This window comes from Lepidochelys kempii, chromosome 2 (genome assembly GCF_965140285.1).
Source record: "Lepidochelys kempii isolate rLepKem1 chromosome 2, rLepKem1.hap1, whole genome shotgun sequence".
Lineage (NCBI taxonomy): Eukaryota > Metazoa > Chordata > Testudines > Cheloniidae > Lepidochelys > Lepidochelys kempii.
This window is the reverse complement of record NC_136381.1, coordinates 269946587-269961517: the sequence shown is the minus strand read 5'-3', so window position 1 is coordinate 269961517 and position 14931 is coordinate 269946587. Positions and strand designations below refer to the sequence as shown.

The window sequence follows — 14931 nt, the reverse complement described above, 5'->3', positions numbered from 1 at the left end:
GGCGCAAAGCACGGCCCGGACGCAGGGAGGAGAGCCAGCATGACAGAGGCGCTATGCTGCCGTGTCCGAGCTAGGAGGGAGACCACAGAGAAAATACCTCAGACAGTCAGGAGTCCTGTCGCAAAAGGGGACCTGATCCGGGCAGCCAGCATGGCACTACAGAGCCGCCTGCCACTGGCTCAGGGACAGAGATGACAAAGGGACACAGGGTCAACCCCCAGACCCGGGGAGGCTCTGCCCTGGCGTCGGTGGGCAGTGCTGCTCTGGCTAGTTAGGCCAATGATTGAATCGGGGCGTTTTCCCCGTTGCACAAGGGTGACAGAGCCCCCAGTCCTGTGCTCGCCGCCCTTCCCCCGGGGGGGGGGAGTGTCTCCACTGTGGGGTCCTGGCTAGGCCCCCAGCGGGCTAAGCGCCGTGCACGGGTCTCGCAGAGCGTGGGGGAAGTGACCGCTGTTTGCCCTATGGCGGCAGAGGGTTTATCTCCACCTTGCATGGGCCCTGGCAAGACCTACACCAAACAGCCCCGCGTTTCGGTCCCGCTCAGAGCCCCTTTCCCACGGCCGAAAAAGAGCTCGGCCCGGCTGGAAAGCGGGTCTGTCCCGCCCCCCCGAAGCCGGCCCAGCAGAAGACATGACCCTCTGCCCCCTGGGACCCCCGCTCCAGCGCCCCCGGCACGTGGGGCTAGCGAGGCCGAGGGCCTGGCTGCCCCCAGGCGGGGAGGAAGGGAGCAGGGCGGCCCCGGCTGACCCCAGGCGTGGCCGCGCCGGGCTCGGGCTCGGGCCCCTCTCTCCGGCGCCCCGGCCAGCTGGCTGCTCGGGCCCCGCCCGCTGGCTGCTGGGAGATGTAGTCCCCTCCCTGCCGCGGGCCCCGCGGGTACCCGCAGGGACACTACAGCTCCCAGGGTGCCCGGCCGCTCCCCCCGCCGGGCTGCCCAGCGCCTCCCAGCCCGGCCCGCGGCTGCCGCGCCTCCGGCAGGAGGGAGCAGGGGGCCCCGCCGCCGCCGCCCCTGGACCAGGTGCGGTCCCGTCGCGGCGGAGCGGGGGCTGCGCCGGGGAGCCGGGCCACGCGTGGCCGTGGGGGCTGCCGCGCGGGTAGGACGCGCGTGGGGCCGAACTGCGCCCGGGGGCAGCTGGAGCCGGGGGGGGGGGGGCGCCCGACGCCGCGGTGATGGGCGCGGAGAGCTCAGCGCCGCTGGGGTGGGGGGGGCACTTCCTGACTCTCTTTGATGCAGCAGCACGGGGGGGGCTCCTGAGTCCCCCGCTGCGCCCTGTGCTCTGCCCGCGGCCGGTGGGGGAAGGGCTTAACAATGGGGGGGGGGACCATCTAGGCAGGGGCGGGAGATTAGACAGGAGGGGAGGGGCAAAAGGGGGGGGAGAAGTTCTAGGGAGACAGCAGGATCACGGGGGGGGGGAGACTCTAGGCAGAGTTGGGGGAGGGGGAGAGACGATGCAGGAAGAGGAAGGCGAGATGAAGCAAGAATTGAGGGGAGGGGAGGGGAAGCTGTACAGGAAGGGGAGGGGGAAGAAGGGTTGTGCAGGGTGGGGGGAGGGGAGGAAGAGGGTCTGTGCAGAGGCGAGGCCTTGCAGCAAGGGAGGAAGAGGGTCTGGGTAGAGGGGAGTCTGTGGGGGAGGGGAGGCCTTGTAGCAGGGGAGGGGGTGGAGAGGGTCTCTGCAGAGGAGGGGGGGGAGAGGGTCTGTGCAGGGGGGGAGGCCAGGCCATGTGGCAGGGGAAGGGGAGGTGATAAAGCCAGCCCAGAGAGGGGGAAGGGCTGGGCAGCTGGGGGAGGGCAGGGGAGAGACTGCATGGGCAGGGGGAAGAGGGATGGCCCCCGCGGCAGACACCCCAGTTGCTGGGACAATCTCAGTAGGGTTGAGCCCTGGGGTGGGATTCCTTGCTGGAGGGAGACACCAGCAGGAGCCCAGGCAATGTTGCTGGTCTCAGGCACAGAGTGAAGAGCCACTGGTGCCTTGTCTGGGGTGGGGCGTGAAGCCCTGTGAGCTCAGGGGACACCACAGCCACCTAATAGGGCTAGGAAGGGGTTAACGGGGGTCATGGGGAGAGGTAAAGCTGTGGCTATTGGGGAAGCTGTCACCTGCTAGCTAAGGTGCTGTGCCCATGACTGAGGCCTCCGCGAGAACACCGTGGCTCGCCATCTCACTAGCCTTGTCTTCACCACAGAGCCTTAGCGTGTCCAAACGCAGCTGGGAGGAGTCGGACCCGACAGGACACGCCCACCTCTACGCAGCCCACCAAGCTCCTCCGCAGCCACGTGCTAGCCCGCCAGGGAGACAAGGCCAGCCCCAGACCGTGTGCGCTGAGAGCCCGAGCTGCCAGCCCCGCAAACCCTGCCTGGGCTCTGACAGCCCTGCTGGGTCGTTCCCCCTCGCCTACCATCACTGCCAATGGAGAGCCCAGAGCAGGAGCCAGAATAGGACGCAGACCCCCCCCATGGCCCTGCGGAGCCGACCCAGCTCAGGAGTAGAAAGGAGTCACTAAGGGTACGTGTGCACCGCGGTGAAAGGCCTGCAGCATGGCTGGCCCGGGCTCGGGCTGTGAAATAGCAGTATAAACATCCAGGCTCGGGCTGGAGCCTGGGCTCTGAGATCCTGCAATGTTAGAGGGTCCCAGAGCCTGGGCTCCAGCCCGAACCAGAACAGCTGCACTGCGGTGTTATGGCCTTGCAGCCTGAGCTCTCTGCCCCGGGCCTGAGCCTCGGCGCCCCGGGTTTATTGCAGTGTAGACGTACGCGAAGGGGCATGGGGCACACAGGGAGCAGAGCGCCAGCTGAATCACTGTGCCCCAGCAGGCGGATTTTGTCTGCTCTCCCTGTGATGCCTCCGCACATGATACTGGGGGATGGTCCCTTGTTTAATGCCAGCGAGAATTTTCATTTACCAGAAGATGGGGGCAGGGCTGCAAGCAGATCCCGCATCCTAATGATAAAGGCGTCACTAGCAGCCAGGAGCCAAGCCTGAAGATGAACATCTAAGGCACGACAAGGGTCCCAATCGTACCATCCGCCCTGTGAGCAGATCTGGGCTCCAACCGCTCAGCCCTACTTTAAAAATGATTCTTGCCCTCATAGCAACAAATGAGATGCTGAAAGCTGGAGCCCAGTGTAAGCCGCGCAGGGATGTCTGCCTGAGCTAAGGGACATTAGCTTGGAGGGGTGTGGATTGCCCCATTCATCTCAATGGGATGTTAACTCTGAACCCTACAGATAGCAAGTAATAACCCAACAGTGCTAACTATTTGGGCAGAAGCATCCAGCCGATGTGTTGACCCCACACCGTCAATCAATCTTCCACCCCTTTCCAGCTGCCAGTTGCCCCTCCCCCAGCGGCCGAGACCTTCAGCTTGCCCCTGGAAGATGTCTACAAAGCTGTTCTGTAGTTTCGTTCCCGGATTCGATAGCACGTTGAAAATGGAGTGTGTGAGGACAGCGTGAGGCAAAGCGGATTTAACATCCAAACACAGAGCGTGGAGCTAAGCTGCTTAGCTTCATCCCTGTGTCCACAGAAATCTCCGTTTCTGAATGTTCTTGAAACTGCTGCAGACTTTCCACCAGAGGCTGCAGAATGTAGGCCCAGCTTCTCCCAGAGTGCACCAAGCCCTGACTGTGATGCTGCCCCAGAGCTGAAGTGGATTAGCCCATGGGGACGTTTCCAAAGCCCCTGGGATCTGCTGGGGTATGCCCACTAGGCATGCTGCTCACTCAGCCGCATGTTCTGATGGGCAGGTATCTCTTGTTGTTGCAGGTCCCAGCGAGGTGTGCGGACCAGACCTCCCTTCCCTTCTGGAGCAGTGGCAGAGCGGCACGGGGAGCAGCACAAGACCAGAATGAGGGAGAACTATGATGCCATGATTGCTCTGGGTAAAAACAGCCCCCGCCTGCCGGGTGTGCCCCGCATTGCACAGGGAGTGCTCCGGGAAGAGCCAGCGAGGGGCACCTCCCCCTAAATTCCCTGGGGGGCTGGTGAATGGAGCACCTACAGTGTCAGGGGCTCTCTCCTGGCTGCAAACAGGCAGGCCCTCTGGTGCGTGGCTCATGCAGGAGTTGTTGCTTCCAGAAGCCATTGCAACCCCAGTCCAGTGGCACTGTGCAGGAGTGTTGTCTCCACAGGGACTACGGCCCTATCCGGACTCCTCTCCTAAACGTACCCTCCATCAGCTTTGGGGCGACTGGGTTTGCTGTGCCTGAGAGCCGGCGGTGGACAGGCCTGCCCCGCACGTGGCCAGCAGCCTCTGTTGTGTCTCATGCAGGGTCCCCCGTCGCCAAACCCGAGATTGTCCCACGTATCGAGCAAGCCGAAGAGCCTTGTGCCAAGGCTCCTGGGGAGGCAGAGGAGAGGGAGGCCCCTGGCAGCGCCAGCCCAGGTCAGTTAGGGGCAAGGGGAGGGCTCTTTCCCAGGCGAGATGCTCCAGGTCCTGGAAGCAGAGTGAGGACGTGGGCTGACCAGTGCTTGTGCCGTGTCAGCGGCAGGAGGATCTGGGCACGGTTGTTGCTCTGCCAGCCTGGAGGTCCTGCTGAACCCCAGCTGCAGCTGTTGCCAAGACGACTTGTCATCGCTGGTGCTCGGCCCGAGGTTTGCGTTCCTTCCTGTGGGAAGCAGGAGCCTTTCTCGCGCCTGGCAGGCGTCTCCTGGGGGCTGAGCTGGAGGCTGTAGCAGCCCCCGCATAGCGCCGTGAGCTCGTGGCACTGGTGCTGGCTGCCTGTCCCTGGCTGCAGGCCCTTTGAGCAGTTGCTGTGGCCCCACAAAACCCTTCCTGCTTCGGGTCGCGGTTGCTTATGGGGCTGCCTCTCTCCGAGTGCCGCTGCCAGCGAGTGGTAGCCCCGTGCTGAACGCAGGAGGGAGCCTCTGATGGCATTCGCAGGGCGGGGCAGTGGAACTCCCCTCTCCTCTTGGTCTGCCAGAGCCAGGATGTGCTGCCCTTCCGGTGCCCTGATGCCACGGTGATGGGCGACTTTATAAAACCCTAGGAGATGGAGGGAGGTGCAGCCAGCCACTCCTGGGCTGCTTGTGACACTTCCTGAAGCGTGCGGGAATCTGGGCTTCATTCTCTCTCCCCCTCGGACAGGATCCGTAGTTCCCAAGCCCGAGATCGTCCCGCAAGGTGAGCGAGAGCAGCAGCAGCAGCGTGGTGGCGGGGAGCAGAGGGGTCTGGAAGGACAAAAAGGCCCTGAGAGCAGCTGCTCAGGTGAGACCCCCCCCCCCCCGCTGTATCTGCCAAGCTTGGGCAGCCTCAGCAGCCAAGCAAACTCCCTGGCACCATCCGCTGCCAATGTGCCCCAGCCCTGCGGTGAGAGGTGCTTAGTCTCCCCAGCCCAGTCAGCCCTTGGCCAGCGAGGGGACCACTCAGGCGTGCGTGTTGTGGGCCCCGTTCACATCCCGGGCCCCGGTTCCCAGGACTCGCTGGGCCGCGGGAGCCGCACCGGTAGCTCAGCAGGGGAAGGTACTGGAATTGCTGGGCGTGGATCTGTCCCTGAAGAAGCCAGGAACGTGGCTGGCTGATGGCAGGGGGTCTGTGGCTTCAGTGGGTTACCCGACGTGCCAGGCTGTCTGATTCCCCATCTCTCTCTCCCCTCCACCCCGGGCAGATGACTGGCTCATCCGGACAGTGAAGGTGGAGGAGGACTACGAGGAGTGGCCCGCGAGTCTCAGCGCGGAGGCGCTGCTGTCGGGGCAGCTACAGGGCAGCGGCTTGCTGCACCCTGACGGGGGCCACGGCTACCTGGGCGCGTGCAAGCTGGAGAGGCCGAGCCTGGAGGACTACGGCAGCTACGGCGACCTCCCGGGCTTGGCCCTGCAGCAGTGGCAGCTGCTGACCGAGAAGCCGTACGGTTGCACCGAGTGCGAGCGGCGGTTCAAGGACAAGCTGACGCTGCGGCTCCACCAGCGGGTGCACACTGGGGAGAGCCCCTATGCCTGCGGGGAGTGCGGCCGCAGCTTCAGCCAGAAGCCCAACCTGGTGGCCCACCAGCGCACCCACTCAGGGGAGCGGCCCTTCCCCTGCGCCCAGTGCGGCAAGGGCTTCAGCAAGAAGGCCCACCTGACACGGCACCAGCGCATCCACACGGGTGAGCGCCCCTACCAGTGTGCCCAGTGCGGCCGCTGCTTCAGCCAGAAGATCCACCTGGGATCGCACCAGAAGACGCACACCGGGGAGCGGCCCTTCCCCTGTGCCGAGTGCGGCCGCAGCTTCCGCAAGAAGACGCACCTGATCCGGCACCAGCGCATCCACACCGGGGAGCGCCCCTACCCGTGCGCTCAGTGCGCCCGCAGCTTCACCCACAAGCAGCATCTGGTGCGACACCAGCGCGTGCACACGGAGCCGGAGCCGGAGCCGGGGCCGGGGCCGGGGGAGCTGGCCGAGCTGGAGACAAGTGCCCCCTGCAGGCTGCCAGGGGTGGCAACGCCGTCCCCGGGGACCTCGCCGGAGCAGAAACCCTTCACCTGCTCCGAGTGCGGCAAAAGCTTCAGCTGGAAGAAGAACCTGACGTCGCACCAGCGGCTGCACCGGGAGGGGCGGCCCTTCTCCTGCGCCGAGTGCGGCCGCGGCTTCAGCGACAAGCGCCACCTGACTGCCCACCTGCGCAGCCACATGGGCCTCAAGCCCTACGCCTGCGCCTACTGCGAAAAGAGCTTCAGCCACAAGCCCAACCTGACCACGCACCAGCGCACGCACACCGGGGAGCGCCCCTTCGCCTGCCCCGACTGCGGCCGCAGCTTCACCCACAACCAGCACCTGGTGCGGCACCGCCGCGTCCACACTGGCGAGCGCCCCTTCGCCTGCCCCCAGTGCGACCGCAGCTTCAGCTCCCGGCCCAACCTCATCGCCCACACCAAGGCCCACTCCGGCAAGCGGCCCTACATCTGTGAGCAGTGCGGCCGCGGCTTCAGCCGCAAGTCCCACCTGGTGAGGCACCAGGCCGTGCACACCGGCACCCGCCCCCACGGCTGCGCCCAGTGTGGCAAGCGCTTCAGCTCCAAGACCAACCTGGTCCGGCACCAGGCCGTGCACACGGGCCACCGGCCCTACATCTGCACCCAGTGTGGCAAGAGCTTCAGCAGGAAGACGCATCTCCTGAGGCATGAGCGTACCCACGCTGCCCCCCTGCAGAGGGACAGGGACAGCGCCTGGGCTGTGCACGACCCCCTGAGCCAGCAGGCAGCCTGTCTCTAGCGGTGGGGGACTAGTCACTTGCAGGGCTCACCACACCGAGCGACCAGTTGCTCTGCTGTGAGCTGGACAAAGTGCGGGCAGATGCTGTGCCCTCAGTGCCAGCCTGTAACCCCCCTCCCTGCTGTGCTATCCCAGCCCCGGGCCCCCCCTCCCCCCCCGTATTCCAGTCCTTCCAGGTCACCCTGGTTCTGCTCATGCACTTCAGACCCACCTGCAGCCCCCTGCTAATCCAGCACTGGGCTCCCTCCCCCACCAGCAATGCTGGTGCCCCTCATTCCCGACAGCCAGCCATTGCAGTCCTTCTCTAGATCCTCCCTTCAGCCTGGCCCTGCCATGCCCGCTCGGGGCTCCCCACCCACACAGCTCTGCTGGTGCCCCTCATTCCCGACAGCCAGCCATTGCAGTCCTTCTCTAGATCCTCCCTTCAGCCTGGCCCTGCCATGCCCGCTCGGGGCTCCCCACCCACACAGCTCTGCTGGTGCCCCTCATTCCCGACAGCCAGCCATTGCAGTCCTTCTCTAGATCCTCCCTTCAGCCTGGCCCTGCCATGCCCGCTCGGGGCTCCCCACCCACACAGCTCTGCTGGTGCCCCTCATTCCCGACAGCCAGCCATTGCAGTCCTTCTCTAGATCCTCCCTTCAGCCTGGCCCTGCCATGCCCGCTCGGGGCTCCCCACCCACACAGCTCTGCCAGTCGCCCTCAATCCCGCACTCCGGTGTACGGACGGGACAGGAGAGAGAGAACTGGGAAGCCACACAAAGCCACAGGAGAGAATCTGCCTGAGTGTCCTGCAGCGAGACCTGCTTCTGACCCAGACGTGCCATGAGAGCCCAGGGTGCGGTTCAGACAGCCCAGCCCGCATGGGCAGGGACACCACTGGGTGCAGCTGCCCTCAGCCTGTCCATCAAACAGCAGCTGCGAGACAAGCCCTTAACCCTGCCTGGAGAGCTGACCAGGCAGGAGATGGGGTTAGGACTCATCTGTGAATCATTCCTAAACTAGAAAGGGGGATAATACTGTTCCCCTGAGCCAAATGGTGCCATAAACAGTGTTCTCAAACGGTGCTGGAGATGGGTTGGAAGCGGGCTTCTCAGCCTGCTCAGTTCCCCAGTTGCTGGCCAGGGCACCCAGCACTGGTCCAGCGAGAACTTGGGTGAGCAAGAAGGGGTGGGGGTGGGGTGTCTCTGTTCTCCACCTGGGAGGGGGCACAGCAGGGGACCCCCAAGCAAAGGGGCATTTGAATGTTAATGTCCCTCTGTAATTAAAGACGAAACTCAAGCCCTTTGCCTGGCTAGTGCTGTGAGCTGGGCATTTCCTTCTTCACACCCGTCTTGGGGAGTCTCTGAGGAGCCCTCCAGGGTGGGAAGCAGAGGCTTGGCGCTGAGAACAATCGGCGAGATCTGCTTGGGTCCACGGCAAGATGGTCACAGAGTGGGGAAGCTGGGACCGAGAGGGACCTGCTCAGAAGTTCCCGCCGTACCTGCCAGTAGCGTTGGAGCAAAAAAAGAGTTAATGTCCAGTTTGGGTGAAATCACACCAATTACAGCCATGGCAGGAGGGCTGCTAGCTTCTCCCTGCAAAGCACAATTGCCAAGGAGTTAATTTTGTCCCCACCTGCCTGTGTCCCCAGCTCTACTTCCATTCATTCTGCATCACTCTGTCCCCGCATCAGCTGATTCTGTGCCTCTCCTGCCCCTTCGACTCCAGATGTTGGCTCTGGCTCTGCAGCCCCCAGCAATTCTCCACCTCTGCTCCTCCTGCAGCCCGGGAGGCCCTCCCCTCCGCCTAGGAGGGGGCAGCTCAACAGGGACCTGTTCCTCCCTCCCTCCCCAGCTTGAAATGACTGGGTGCAGAGGGAGGGTGGAGCAGAGCCTCCCTGAGCTGTGCAGGCTGCTCCCTCTTCCCCATCCCTGACCCAGGATCTCCTAGGCAGGGCAGAGATAGGCCTGCTGTGGGCAGCAGGTTGACCCCCCAGCTCCCTGAACCTGTGGTACTGACATCCCTGTCCCGGGTGCCAGCTGTCTTAACAAGCAACGCAGAGACAGTGGGGCTGGGGAGCAGGAGCAGGCGTGGAGATGGCTCATGAGCTCAGTTGGGCAGGGACTGTCCAGTGGGGCCCTGATCGCTGTCTGGGGCACGCAGCAGAAATTGCTCGTCACGCTCGTGGATTTGGTTGGTTACCCCTAGCTCTGGCTGAGGGGGGCTTGGTGCCAGGCCTGATGGGCAGCAGGGGAGCGTCTCTGTGTTGCCAGGGTGCACTCACTGCTGGTGGTGCCTTCTCCTGCCCATCCTGGGGATTAGCTCTGCCAGGCGTTGCACCCTCCACGGGTGGTATCTTCACCCTGCAGCTCCTCCCTCGCTCCAGGAACTGCAGCCACCTCTTCTGGACTCGGCCCTCTGGCCAAGTCACTACGTAGTTCCCCTTCTGGGGGTTACCCAAAGTCCTTCCACACAGCCAGTCCCAGGCAGTCCTCTCCGACACTGTCCTGATGGTGCCACTTCCCCAGCAACCGGTAGGGAAACCAGGGCCACTCACTACTCCCGGGGCTCTGCACCTTGTAACCGGTCTGCTGTCCCGCAGCCCTTGCTGTTCCTTCCTACAGCTTCTGGTCCCCCTCTTCTCTGGGTGAACCAGCTCTAACTTCCTCAGAGGGAGTCACTGTAAGTGCTTCTCCCTGGGAGTGACTGCAGCCCCCTTCTGCTGCCAGCTTTCTGGCTTTATAAACCCAGCCCAGCTCCTCCCTCAGCTGGGCTTCATCAGTAAGTTAGGCCTTAGCATCCCCTGGCTCTTCTCCAGATGTGGTCTACAGGTTAATTGGTCTAATTTACCCCTTCAGCCCTTGTGTGGGGTGGGCACAGCCGATGCTCTCCATCCACGAGCTGAGTGGGGAGGCAGCTGAGCTCCATAGTTAGGAGAGTGGCGGGAGGGTGGTACAATCGGCCATCCAAGTCCTGGAGATAGGGGAGGGAAACTATCTGGCTGCATTTCTGACAGGGGAGGGGACCTTGCCCAGCCTGGGCTGTGAGGGGAGAGCTGCTTTCTGCCCACAGAGCTGGCCAAGGCCCCCAGGGAGACCCTTGAGGGGGAAGCCAGGGACACAGACCCTGCAGCTGGCTCCGCCTGGTCACTCCCTGAAGCCTGCAGGGGCAGCAGTCACTGCAAACACCTCAGCAGGGGCGCAGAGCTGAGGGCAAGAGGTGGGCAAAGGCAGCCTTGGGGGCACGGCTGGGAACCAGACAGATGCAGGACTGAGCAGATGGGTAGCCAGGAATTGGGAGCAAAGCTCAGAGTCTCCCTCAAGAAAACTCCACAGCATGGGGAGCCACCCACCCACCACAAAGCTGAGCAAAATCAAGGGGCAATTCTGGGGTGGGGCATTGCCTGGTGCCATTGGCTGCCAGGCTGGGGCTGGCGCCAGGCTGAAGTACCCATTGCCATGGACACAGGAGTAAGGCACCGCAGCCCAGTGACCAGGCCTGCCCAAAGTTTGGAGCTGGGCCTTTGCATGTGCCCTGGCCACTCTGGGGCTGCAGAGTCCCTAAAGATCAGGCACGGGCGCGATAAAGCTCTCTCAGCTCGATGGGTGTATTGCTGGGGGAGGGGGACAGGTTCTGGACCAGCCCCGCTGTCCTTCCCTGTCTGCTCTTCCTTGTCCCTCCACTCTCCCACTGCATCATAAAATCATAGACGATCAGGGTTGGAAGGGACCTCAGGAGGTCATCTAATCCAACCCCCTGCTCAAAGCAGGACCAATCCCCAATTTTTGCCCTAGATCCCAAATGGCCCCCTCAAGGACTGAACTCACAACCCTGGGTTTAGCAGGCCAATGCTCAAACCACTGAGCTATCCCTCCCCCACATCGCTCTCTGTCGCTGTTTCAGTCCCAACACCTCCTTTGGGTAGGGCAGGAGAGACACCTGTGCCCCATGTTGGGGGCCCCAGCAGATGCTGTTAGGGGGTAGGTGGCCGTGCATAGGTCAGTACTCGCTAGCCAAACTACACAACTAACCAGGAAACAAGTCAAGCGCCCACCTGCGAATGAGTGGCCTACACACCTAGCCCTGGTCTACACTAGGACTTTAGGTCGAATTTAACAGCTTTAAATCGATGTAAACCTGCACCTGTCCACACAAGCCCTTTATTTCGACTTAAAGGGCTCTTAAAATCGATTTCCTTACTCCACCCCTGACAAGTGGATTAGAGCTTAAATCGGCCTTGCCGGGTCGAATTTGGGGTACTGTGGACACAATTCGACAGTATTGGCCTCCGGGAGCTACCCCAGAGTGCTCCATTGTGACTGCTCTGGACAGCACTCTCAACTCAGATGCACGATTGTTTGCCATTGCTCTGACGCAGGGAGGGGTGACTGACGACACGGCTTACAGGGTTGGCTTATAGGGAGTTAAAATCAACAAAGGGGGTGGCTTTACATCAAGGAGTATTTCAGGCAGGACTTCACGGAGGGTTCCAATAAGAAATGGTGCACCTAAGTTATTGTTCTTATTGGAACAAGGAGATTAGTCTGGCCTCTGATTGATACATGGCTAGATTTACCTCGCTGCACCTTCTCTGTGAGTGACTGCAGTGTGACCTAGAGGAATGAGTCCCCTAGACGGGGGGTGGGGGTTTGCAAATGAGTACAAAACAAATCTGGTCTATTTCTTGTTTTGATACACTCCATCTATCTTTTACATCTTTGGCTGGCAGCAGACGGTGCAGAAGGACTGCATGCCATCCACATCTCATGGCTGCTCCGCAGAAGATGGTACAATAGGACTGCTAGCCATCCTCATCTCTTGCCTGCCCGGCAGAAGATGATGCAATAGGACTGCTAGCCATCCGTATCGCCTGCCCGCTCACCATAAGACGGTTCAATAGGACTGACTGCAGGACTAAAGAGAATGACCTGATCAAGTCACTCCAAATTTAGTCCCTGCGCCCATGTCTGCCCAGGCGCTCCTGATCAACCTCACACAGGCCACCAGGAGCACCTCAGACATGACGATGACGGCTACCAGTCGTATTGCACCGTCTGCTGCCACAAAGCAAGGGGTTGCTGCTGCTGCGTAGCAATGCAGTACCGCGTCTGCCAGCACCCAGGAGACATACGGTGACAGTGAGCTGAGCGGGCTCCATGCTTGCCATGGTATGGCGTCTGCACAGGTAACTCAGGAAAAAAGGCGCGAAACGATTGTCTGCCCTTGCTTTCACGGAGGGAGGGAGGGAACGGGGGCCTGACGATACGTACCCAGAACCACCCGCGACAATGTTTTAGCCCCATCAGGCATTGGGATCTCAACCCAGAATTCCAATGGGCAGCGGAGACTGCGGGAACTGTGGGATAGCTACCCACAGTGCAACGCTCCAGAAGTCGACGCGAGGCTCGGTACTGTGGAAGCGCTCCGCCGAGTTACTGCACTTAATGCACTTAGAGCATTTTCTGTGGGGACACACACACTCGAATATATAAAACCGATTTCTAAAAAACCGACTTCTATAAATTCGACCTAATTTCGTAGTGTAGACATACCCTAGTGAGGGTTCCTTCCTCTCACCCAGCCCCTAGCTCCCGGCCCTGGGCTCTGCTAATGGACACAGTGTGCATGGAGAGCCAGATCTTAGCCCTCTCTCCTGCTGGCTGGGAGGCCAGACTTATGTGGGCCTCTCCCACAGAGCCCTGAACCCAGCCCCTCTCCTGTGGCAGACAAAGAGGAAGCTTCCTATTTCCTCCCATTATCCGGGAAGCATCAGGATAAACTGCAGAGGAGATGGGAGTGTGGAGGCGAAGGGAACCCACCAGTTACGTTAATCCAAGCCTTCCGAGTGAGTCGAGCTACAGGAAGCCGCTAACAGCTCCAGCCACGCTGCAGCAGCATGCTCCATTGCTGACTGCCAGCGACTGGGCATATTGGTTAGACGAGCACTCTCCACCCGAATGCCTCTCATCGCCCACCCCTGCTCACTTCCTCGGGCATTCCCTCTGGTGGTTTTGTTGTTTTCTTATCAGAACAATGCCACTAAAAGGGAAATGTAGGTAACTATTTATGGAGGGTTCTGCTCCACCCTCTTCTCTGCATCCAGCAGTCTCAGGGAAGGACGGTGAGACACAGCCATGCTGGATAAATTGGAGAGAGTTCAGCGAAGGGCAACAAAAATGATTAGGGGACTGGAACACATGAGTTATGAGGAGAGGCTGAGGGAGCTGGGATTGTTTAGCCTGCAGAAGAGAAGAATGAGGGGGGATTTGATAGCTGCTTTCAACTACCTGAAAGGGGGTTCCAAAGAGGATGGCTCTAGACTGTTCTCAATGGTAGCAGATGACAGAACGAGGAGTAATGGTCTCAAGTTGCAGTGGGGGAGGTTTAGATTGGATATTAGGAAAAACTTTTTCACTAAGAGGGTGGTGAAACACTGGAATGCGTTACCTAGGGAGGTGGTAGAATCTCCTTCCTTAGAGGTTTTTAAGGTCAGGCTTGACAAAGCCCTGGCTGGGATGATTTAACTGGGAATTGGTCCTGCTTTGAGCAGGGGGTTGGACTAGATGACCTTCTGGGGTCCCTTCCAACCCTGATATTCTATGATTCTATGATTCTATGGAGCTGCCATCTCTAGGCCTGGGGTGAGGGGTGCAGAGGTGTGGGGATGGGGAGACCTGGTACAGAAACAGAATAAAACCAAATTCCGACACCCTGCCTGACCAGTCCTGGGAAGGGTGTACAGGATTTTGGTTTTATTCCGACTAGAGCCAACTTTTATTATGACTTTAGAAACTTAGATCCAGTTGGGCAAATCTTTTCCCCCTGTGAGCTACAGGCTGCTCTGAGCAGGTTCATTTCCCTCTGAGCCTCAGGGGGGCTGGCGTTGTGATGGGGGCACAATGCTCTATTTCAGCCCCATTGCAGGGTGGGATGATACCAAAATGGGACAAGGCCTGATCCCTGCCGTGGGCCCACACTCCGCATTTGGACTTTTTGCCGCCACAAGGTCATCGGTAACAAAGCCCCATGCTACAGCTCCGATCTAGCCTAGACCAACCATGCACAAACCCACATGGGTGGGTGTGACCAGCCAAAAACCCTGCTCTCTCAGCTCCCGACACAGAGGTCTCTACCCTGGCTAGCACCAGGGCTGTGTCAGAGGGCTGTGGTTCAGCGAGTATGGACTTTGCACAGTGAGGCACTTGGGGGCACGCACACCACGCACAGTGCAGCTGGAGCTCACGGGCTTCGCTGGGCACTTGAACTCCCTTTCACTTTCCCGTCTTGAGTGCCACATCTCAGACAGGATTCCAGTTCCTCCCGCAGACAGGCAGCTCCTCGTATGGCTTCCAAACCCTGGCTCACCCACCTGCCCATTCCATAGCTAAGCTTTTTCCATCCTGCGACGCACTGAGCTGACTCCAGATTTACTCACTTGTGTAGGGGGGAAACCCCCCCAGTTCCTGAGCCGTAAAGGGCTGAGGCCTGTATTCTGAGTAAGAAACTGTGGTTCAACACCCAGTGTTGTCCAAAGGAATCCATCTTTGCCCTGAGCATTTCACTGGTCATGTTTAATAGCGAATGGAAGAGAGGCTAAGCCATGGAAATGTGGGGAGACGAGCCTGAGCCCGTCACGTCTGCAAGACACTGCAACATCCCCTGCAGCCTGCAGGAGGGGTGAAAGGAAATCAACAGTAACCCAAAGAGGCCTTTGTACAGTGTGTGAGAAAAACCAAGTGTCTGACACATCCTGTTCAGCACAGAATT

At 60.6% G+C, this 14931-nt stretch overlaps 1 protein-coding gene across 3 annotated transcripts; it reads left to right on the top strand.

The window, feature by feature from the left end:
• Nucleotides 1-924: 924 nt before the first annotated feature.
• Nucleotides 925-9852, top strand: ZNF467 (zinc finger protein 467). Of its 3 annotated transcripts, none has more exons than XM_073329222.2 (6): nucleotides 925-1015; nucleotides 2179-2498; nucleotides 3759-3874; nucleotides 4264-4377; nucleotides 5080-5199; nucleotides 5600-9852. In XM_073329222.2, exons 3-6 carry the CDS (start codon nucleotides 3841-3843, stop codon nucleotides 7183-7185), a joined length of 1854 nt encoding a protein of 617 aa, XP_073185323.2. In that variant the 5' UTR covers nucleotides 925-1015; nucleotides 2179-2498; nucleotides 3759-3840; the 3' UTR covers nucleotides 7186-9852. The 3 variants fall into 3 exon arrangements, with proteins under 3 accessions (XP_073185323.2, XP_073185322.2, XP_073185324.2); XM_073329221.2 differs by having other exon boundaries at nucleotides 925-1091; XM_073329223.2 differs by lacking the exon at nucleotides 4264-4377 and having other exon boundaries at nucleotides 925-1091; nucleotides 5600-9829.
• Nucleotides 9853-14931: the final 5079 nt, after the last annotated feature.

Coding starts and splice junctions, on each gene's coding strand:
- ZNF467 (XM_073329222.2), top strand. CDS start 3,841: ATGAGGGAGAACTATGATGCCATGATTGCTCTGG. Junction 3,875..4,263: donor TGATGCCATGATTGCTCTGG/GTAAAAACAGCC, acceptor TGTCTCATGCAG/GGTCCCCCGTCGCCAAACCC. Junction 4,378..5,079: donor CCCTGGCAGCGCCAGCCCAG/GTCAGTTAGGGG, acceptor CCCCTCGGACAG/GATCCGTAGTTCCCAAGCCC.